Raw genomic sequence first — 8,919 nt, 5'->3', positions numbered from 1 at the left:
GGTTGCCCGACTAAGTATTGATAGTTGTGTAAATACTGTCATACTAACAGCTGTCTAATTTTTGGTTGATTGTAATCTATTACATACATTTCTATCAAAGTTATCTAACATTATCAAGCTGAATTTGTTCTGACACAGTTTAACTCTGAGTTCTTGTTATATTTTATTACCATTTTCTAAACTATATAGCGAATAAACTGTGATAATGTGAGAAATGTTGAAGGTGTCTGAATAAATTTTGGTTTGACTGTATCTATTTGATAAATTAAGTTAACCAATTAACATTATACATACTCTTTTGGTTTTTGTACCCAATATTTAAAAAATGTACAAATGCAATATAAATATTGGTATCGGTACTCGGTATCGGCAAGTACCAAAAATAAAAGTATCGGTATCGGGCGAGTACTGGAAAAAGTGGTATCGGTGCATCCCTACTATCTTGTTTACACTCCCTGGGCAGCTATTTTCTAGTCATGCAAATACAGCTTTTGTCTGCTTGAATAATGAAAGAATAAAACTAAACCAGGGGTGTCCAAACTCGGTCCTGGAGGGCCGGTGTCCTGCAGAGTTTCTAGCATGCCTAGTAAGACCATGATTAGCTGATTCAGGTGTGTTTAATTAGGGTTGGAGCTAAACGCTGCAGGACACCGGCCCTCCAGGACTGAGTTTGGACACCCCTGCTCTAAACTTTTTGTCAAAGTTTTGTTTCCAAAACATCAATTTCACCACTAAAATCGGACTACAATGGTTTCTTTTTGCTAAAATCACAGTAAAAAGTTATTCAGGTTGACCCAGCCAATGCACATGTGCATTTTAGAGTAAACCTAGAGTGACTGAAAAGTGATTGGTATTAGTTAAAAGGCTAGATGTCTTTTCATTTACATTTTTCCTCCTCTACTGTCTATTGTTTTAACCTGTAACAAAGATTAATGGGAGCCCAGCACACATCTATATATCATGGAGCAAAAAATAAGAAAAAACAGAATTGTTGATATTTAACTGACTGAATATTGCTTTTGCTTGGGATCAGTTCTTTTATTTGTCCAGCAGGGGTCAATGTTTATCCACTGAGTTCACAATTACTCTACACTCTCTAGAATAGAGAGAGACATTTACATCTTGCATTGGCCCTAGTAAGATTGTTTTACACAACTTTAAGCAGAGGTGGTAATGCAAAAGACCTTACAAAATGTATTAAGGCACCGCTGAGTAAAGGTTGCTTTTTGCCTGCTCAAAATTCAGTGTAAAGACATAATGCTGCATAAAAGCCACACTAAAGTATGTCTTCTCTGACACACCTCAGCTGCTAGAATAAAATTATGCAATTGTAATTGCAGCATCAGTGTATTTATTCCACCTTTGAGGAACATTAAATAGTAAAGAAACCTAAATGCCACTTCAGAAGCACTTCTGTGCCACCCTTGCGGTGTAAATTTGACATTATTTGATTATCCTCAGCTGGAGGCTCAAGTCTTCAGGTATATAAAATGAATTATAGATTAAATGAATTATGTGCATCTTGATATCACCAAAGAACAGAGGGCAAATGAAAAAGGTGCATGTTAGTATGCACATATAAGATAACTCTTACCGACTTCTGGCATGCAGTGTAGATTAAAAGCTGTTCATCTCAGTGAAAGGGTCCACTGCCACGGTCCATCCACCCTTTAAACTCATCATCAGAAAAGATGGAAGAAGCCAGCCTTTTATTTCCTAGATGAAACCAGCATTTCCTTTTCCAAGTTAGCGGGATATCTCCTCAAGTTCGTTAAATAAGAATTGAACCCTGAAACCTGTAATGGAACACACATCTCCTGCAGATACCCGGTTATAAGCTGACCTCAGTCAGCACATGGTCATTTATTCCCAGCATGCAACTCTACTGGCCTTGTCAGTGTCTGCCAGAAAAAAAAAAGTAACAGTAGCTTATTGCAGAAGTATAAAGGAAAAAATGCAATATTTTGCTTTTATTTTTTATTAAAACATTCTGTGGACTGGAGGATTTATTTAATAAGTGGACAAAATCTAAATGTATTACTTGTTCCCACAATATTGCATTTTACCCAAAGATGTTTCTTTTAATTTCAGTGATTTAATATCTGTAATGTTGTGGATTTTATTTTGATTTATTTATTTGTTTAAATTAAGTTTTACTCCTTATACACAGCGCATGGACGGTGGAGCGCTAATGCTTTGTCCTTGTCACGAGAATTAGTCCATTCAAACAGAAGCAAATGTGTGTATGTTTATAGATGCCTTTGCATTAGTTTTTCCATGAATTATATATTTGTGTACTAAGGTTTTTTGTTTTGTTTTTGGGTGAACATATTAAAAAGGCAGATATTTCAGAATTGTGTGCGTGCTTGTGTGTGTGTTAGAACATAGTCCTGTCCGGTGGCTCCACTATGTTCCGGGACTTTGGCCGCAGGCTGCAGCGGGACCTGAAGCGTGTGGTGGACGCCAGACTCAAAATGAGTGAGGAGCTCAGCGGCGGCAGAATAAAGGTCTGATCTCATTACTGTCTCAGATTTTCTCACCTCACGCTCACATTCAGCATTCGCAAGGCTGGCAGCATTTTAAGGTGTCTGTCGACACTAAGGCTGTTTCAAGAGGTTCTTAATTATTCTACCCAAAATCTAAGGCTGCACTTCATGTATCTTAACAGCTTACACCGTAATACACTGTTGCTAGCTCATTGGAAAGATAAGATGGCAGATGAGGTGAGAAAAATATTTGTTTAGTTTTCATTCAGTTCTGAAATGTGTAAAAAATAGTCCACTGTGATTGCGATAAGCACCCGAGTGGTTGAAAGGAGAATCCCTCCCGGATGGAACAAGGACACAATAGTTGTTTATTAAAAACAAATGTGGAAAATGTGCAAATAAAGTCAGTGTCAAGAGCATAATTAAAATAAACAGGATTTCTGCAGGTAGGTCAATTTAAGACTTTTAAAATACCTTTTTTAGACCATGTAAAGAAAATGGAAGGGAACACAGTATGTCAGTATGTTCTCTAAATTTAAATATCTAGGGAGACATTGAAACGAGAACAAATATCTGCCAATGGGTTTAGAAAAATCTACTTAATTTAAAGGGAAAACAAGTGCCATGACTTTATGAATTTAGGACTCTGATTTAAGGCCTTAATTTGTGGAAGGGTGAATTGATGCTTCATTGATGCTTCTAAAGACATATTTAAACCTGCAGAAACCCTAAATAGAGGTTAATAATAAAAACACAGTCTATAAAACTGCACGATTCCAACTTCCGTCCATAAAAGGATTTGCACAATCAAGGAGCACTATCAATAACCTTTTTTATTTATTCTCAAAAAACAATCTGTCCACAGCTCTCACACGGAATAGTGAAGCGAACCTTATATGCGCATACATTTTTCCGCATCAATAATTGGAATGTACCAACTCTTGCCTTATGCATTTTATTCAGTTAATAAAATAACGTATGAATAAAAGTTAAAACAACATGTCAATGAATGCAAAAAAAATAGGACAGATAAAAACAAAACATACATTTACACATAAATGTTTCCGGAAATAAATAAAATAAGTATCAATAACCTTTTTTATTTATTCTCAAAAAACAATCTGTCCACAGCTCTCACACGGAATAGTGAAGCGAACCTTATATGCGCATACATTTTTCCGCATCAATAATTGGAATGTACCAACTCTTGCCTTATGCATTTTATTCAGTTAATAAAATAACGTATGAATAAAACAACATGTCAATGAATGCAAAAAAAATAGGACAGATAAAAATAAAACATACATTTACACATAAATGTTTCCGGAAATAAATAAAATAAGTACTCCTCTTCAGGTTTGTGCTTTTTTAAAGGCCACATCCACTCTGCTAAAACATGGAAATAAATAAAACCCAATAAAACCAACAATACATAATGACGGTAGAGACACAGTAAAATACAGTGATGGCGATGGAAGACTACTCCATGGTCTCTCCATCACAGTAATTAAAAATGGATTATTTTACCCAATATTTATCTGTGCATTGTTGTGATTAGTGTGTACTGTTGTTCTATGTATCGCACTATTCGATTAGCTAAATTATATTGGAATTAGGAGTCTTCTGAGCATTTCAAGTGATGTTTCATCGGATGTTCCCGAATTGATCACTTACAGTAGGTTTCATAACAGTCAGGATGCTGCCTGTGTCAATAGCAATAGGCAGCTACACACCTCGCTATTGTCTTTTTTCGTTCTGCTTTTTCTGTACATCTGATTCTACTTTCAGCCCAAACCCATGGAGGTGCAGGTGATATCTCATCACATGCAGCGATATGCCGTGTGGTTTGGCGGATCGATGTTGGCTTCTACGGTAATGCTCATATATTTCATTATGTCACAGTCTCTTTACAGTACATTTCAAATATATTTGTACATTTTACTTTCTTATAGCCTGAGTTCTTCCAAGTCTGCCACTCTAAGAAGGACTATGAGGAATATGGACCCAGAATCTGTCGCCACAACCCCGTCTTTGGCATCATGTCCTAGTGCTGGTCTTGCACCCCGCTGTAAGCCTAGATATCAATTCAATCGATTTATCACCTCCCCGTACTACGCTTTGATTGCCACTCCTATTTGAAAAGGAATAATTCAGGCTTTGACAAGCTTAGAATAGAAAGAACAAAGCTTTTTGTTTATCAGTGAAAATGTCAAAGCCAGGCACAAGGGTATTATGTGGATTGGATTTGGAGACTTGAGGCTTGTGTTTTGATAGCAAGCGCTGAATGTTCAATATTCCAAATGCAGCATAAAAGAGGAATTCAAGAATTGCACATCGACTGCAGGCTGCTCAGGTGAAGCCATAAAGTGGGGACTGTTTACTTTGGAACACATTGCAGTTTTTGTGTTCTGTTCAGAATTGAAAGAAATAGTTGCACTTAAAATGAAAATTCTGTCATGTTATTTCAGACCCATATGACAAAAGGAGAAATTTAGCAGAATGTCCAAACTGCTTTTTTTTCCATACAATGAAAGGATGCAGTGACTGGTGGCTATTAATCTAAAAAAAAAAAAAAGTAACATAATAAGGATTTAATTTTTGTTCTTTTCTTCAGTCAAAGCAATCATATGACTTCATGGCACAGCTGATTAAAAAAAAAAGGATTCTGTATTATAATCATTGCATAACTGATTATAATCACATAATCAGATTAGATCACATCATTTGATCTGGTTCAAACATTCAGGGTATGTATTGTTTAGAACTTTTTAGTAAGATTGAGACATTTTTGAAAAAAAAAAAATTCAGGATTAGTAGGGTGGATTCAAAGTACAAAATTTCATAAAAGCCTTTCGGTGTAGTATAAGTACGGAAGAGGATTAGGATCAAGCATTAATAAAAAAATAAAACCATCTTGAGATTAAAGTAATTATAACGCAAGATAAAACCCGTTAAATTTCGAGAAAAAAATTCGAAATAAAATTATGAGAATAAACTCGTTAAATTTTGAGAATAAAGTTGTTGAGTTTCGAGAAAAAAACTCGTTAAATTTAGCAGAAAAACTGTCAAAATAAAATGTTGGGAATAAACTCATTAAATTACGAGAGAACAAAAAGTCGAAACAAAATGATGAGAATAAACTCGTTAAATTTTGAGAATAAAGTCGTTGAGTTTCGAGAAAAAAAACTCGTTAAATTTAGCAGAAAAACAGTTCAAATAAAATGTTGGGAATAAACTCATTAAATTACGAGAGAGAAAAAAAGTCGAAACAAAATGTTGAGAATAAAGTCATTGTGTTTCGAGAAAAAACTCAATGATGCGATTGACTAGGGTTCGAATCCACTTTTGGCCGATCTCACTCTTCTTCCTTTTCCACTTTTCTGATGTGATATGTGATGAGAAATCAATTGTAAGGGGATTTTTATATCATTTTATTTTGCTGTTTGCATTCTTTAAATCACAAAAGTAATCCAACCTGACTGTTCAGTAGCCTACCAGTTGTTCTTCACATAGCTAGTAGCCTATCCAGGTATTCTGGAACAATCCAATGTTGCTTTGAAAAACTGTCACAAAAGTAAGATGGATTACCTGATCCTGGAGATCCTGGAAACGTTTTGAACAACTGGGCTCAAAAGACTTGTAATATGGTCATACGGATAATTGTTTTGATACTACTATGGTGCTTTTTGTCCTTTTTGAGCTTAATAGCCATGGTCATTAGCCATATTGAAAAACGTCTCCTTTTGTGTTGCATGAAAGATAATCATTTGAACGACTATGGTTTCGGACACCACTACTAATGGCTGTCCCTTCAAATTGTGCACTATGTAAAGCCTGGAAACTTCCAGGCAGGTGTATTGGGCTAGTTGGAGCTAAACTCTGCTGGACATTGGCCCCTCAGGAGCAGGATTGGACACTCTTGCTGTAAAGGTTCTTTCTGTGATCTGTATGCATGTAGGTGCCTGAGCTTGTTTTGTATCAGCCTTCACTGAATGAAAAGTAGAATGTAGATAGACTTTTCTATATTATATGATGGATTATTTCAGAATTAGTTTATATTTGTATTAAAGTAAAAATGGACTTGGGGCAGTCAGTTAACTATGAATTTGAAAAGTATTTACCGTATTCTTACTGAAGGTTAGGTATATAGCTTATATAAGAGGAAATATATATTAAATTATTTTTGTCTGAAAGAAAACGTACTTTATTTTATGCCTCATATGCGCACTATTTACTGTATGTATGTTATTTCAATACATAGCAGTAAGAAGCACTAGTGTGATATCTTAGCAACCATGTTTGCCAGGAAGAAATCTGCTGTTTAAGGCTACTGTGAATTAAAGCTCCTCTCTCTGAAAGTTGTCTTTGTCTCTGTCGATCTTTTCTCCCCATTTCAGTCTCCTTCAGTCTTTTATTCTATCCTACCTTTGCATCTCATTTGGTTGCTCTGGTAAACCTACAGTTTGGCCAGGTGATCAATTACAGTTTTTTTTTACTGCTTACACACAAAATCTTTACTTGTCACACAATTTCTGAAACCTGACTCTCAAACACCAGAACCACACACCAAATCTACACAACCATATGCTAATTCTCGGCCTTGAAACTTTCAATTTCATAAAACACTTTTTGCAAAACACAACACACAATTCTCTATGTAACGCACAATAAAATCGAACAGGAGTTAATATTACGGCAAAGGTGCTTTTGAGATGTGTTTGTGATATTTTGAATACAGTGCTTCATTTTGCTTGAGATGTGAGGCATTTTGAATTTTGTGTGTGCAATTCTTGGATTTCTGTGTAAAGTTTTGAAGAGAGACAAAGTTTTGAGAATGTGTGTAAGCAGTTGAAAAAACTAAAGAAAATTGTTCTCCCAAATGCAAATTGAACTCTAGAAAATCAATAAAGAGGTGGCTTTGAAAGAGTTTTTAACAGATTAAAAAAATAATAAAGATAAAAAGCTTTGAATAAAGATCTCTAAACTCAACATAAAGAAGCATTTCGAATAAAACAATCATTCAGAATTAATTCTATAAATAAAACTATTACTATGTGTAAAGCACCTTCAAAAACCCTTTGTTGCTTTAATAATTATTAATATTACTAAATAGTAGTGTTTCATTTTGTAAGTGTAATATGCATTTTAAGCAAGATTTCCCATAGTTCAGTAGTTGCCTGTCTGCGCTTCATTTGGCATTTTCTGAAGGTTTTTCTAAAAGCCAACCCTTCCAATGAGCTTTTATTAACACCACAAGGCATATGTTCTGTTTTTGCTCATCTGACTTCTTATACCATGCTCGCTCGATCCAGCTGCCTTTGATCAGACACAAGGCTCCAGGTGACAGCTTGTCTACAGGTCTAACCACCACAGGCTCATCTCTGTACTAAAAGCTGGTGAACTAACCTTACTGAAAGTGTGTCTGCATTTGTTTAATGGTAGCATGACATTACTGACCACAGCCAGAAAGACTGAACTTCTGAAATATGTATCAATGGAGACCTATTGATTGTGATCTTCACAGTGAGCGTACCTTCAGAATGAAGATGGAATTGCCCTTAAATGTTTATCTTTCATGTTTATTTTTAGAATATTTTTTCATGCTTTTGAAAGCACACACTAGTTTCTAATAAGGTAGAGTGCAGCCTTGCCTGCCCTGTGGGTTGATCAATAACCTTCGTGAGAATTTGTCTGTCCTCTCTTTTTATAGAAGCCATTTATGTGTTAATGTGTTAGTACTACCTCATTAGCTATAGCTTTAACCAGACTTTTCCACAAAGAGTATGGGAAGTTATTTGGACATTGTAACATTATAGCCCCCCTAAAATGACTACTCAGCCCCCCTAAAATTTTGCGATTAGCTCCATAGACTACACGAATTCGTGATCGCCTCAGTCCCCTTAAAATTTCAAATGAAAACGGCGACAGACTTCGATCGACTCTTTCTGCGCGTTCTTTTTCAATCCGCAGACCGCGGCTGCGCAGAGTGAGAAACAGAGGACAAGGTGTGTGTTTAACGATAGATTGTTATAATATCTGCATCTGTGCAGTTCTGTTCTTTGTCATAAATAGAAATATCAAAAATATGGAAAATATCAATCGGTTCCCCATGTAGCCTAAGTTTTCGCTGCATTCACTCCTCATCACACCACAGCTGTTTCCTCCAGTGAAAATGAAGCACATATGAAGGCATACTTTATAAAATGTTGCCATTTTCATTTGAAAATTTGACTTTCAATGTAATACAATTTCCACTGCATGTGGCAAAGAGGTTTGCATACTTGAGCTAAGGAAAGAGGGCTGTACTAGAAATGCAAACAGTAAAATTGTGTGTGTGTGTGTGTGTGTACAGTAAACAGGTGTGTGTGTGTATGTGTGTGTGATCGATCATGAAGACTTGTATTTGGCTTATTCAGTTATATGTTATACCTAT

The 8,919-nt window shown here is 35.7% G+C and overlaps 1 protein-coding gene across 1 annotated transcript in view; it reads left to right on the top strand.

Moving 5' to 3' along the window:
- The window catches only part of actr3b (actin related protein 3B), a 16,033-nt gene extending 10,791 nt beyond the window's left edge, over positions 1-5,242 (top strand). The window contains exons 11-13 of the mRNA XM_016231227.1: positions 2,382-2,507; positions 4,275-4,358; positions 4,439-5,242. Coding sequence (XP_016086713.1) covers positions 2,382-2,507; positions 4,275-4,358; positions 4,439-4,534 — 306 coding nt within the window. The 3' untranslated portion in view covers positions 4,535-5,242. The remainder of the gene's footprint in view (positions 1-2,381; positions 2,508-4,274; positions 4,359-4,438) is intronic.
- Positions 5,243-8,919: the final 3,677 nt, after the last annotated feature.

The sequence above is a fragment of the Sinocyclocheilus grahami genome, unplaced genomic scaffold (assembly GCF_001515645.1).
Source record: "Sinocyclocheilus grahami isolate Dianchi unplaced genomic scaffold, SAMN03320097.WGS_v1.1 scaffold385.1, whole genome shotgun sequence".
NCBI lineage: Eukaryota > Metazoa > Chordata > Actinopteri > Cypriniformes > Cyprinidae > Sinocyclocheilus > Sinocyclocheilus grahami.
The sequence above is the reverse complement of the archived record's forward strand: the minus strand, read 5'-3'. Positions and strand labels throughout refer to the sequence as shown.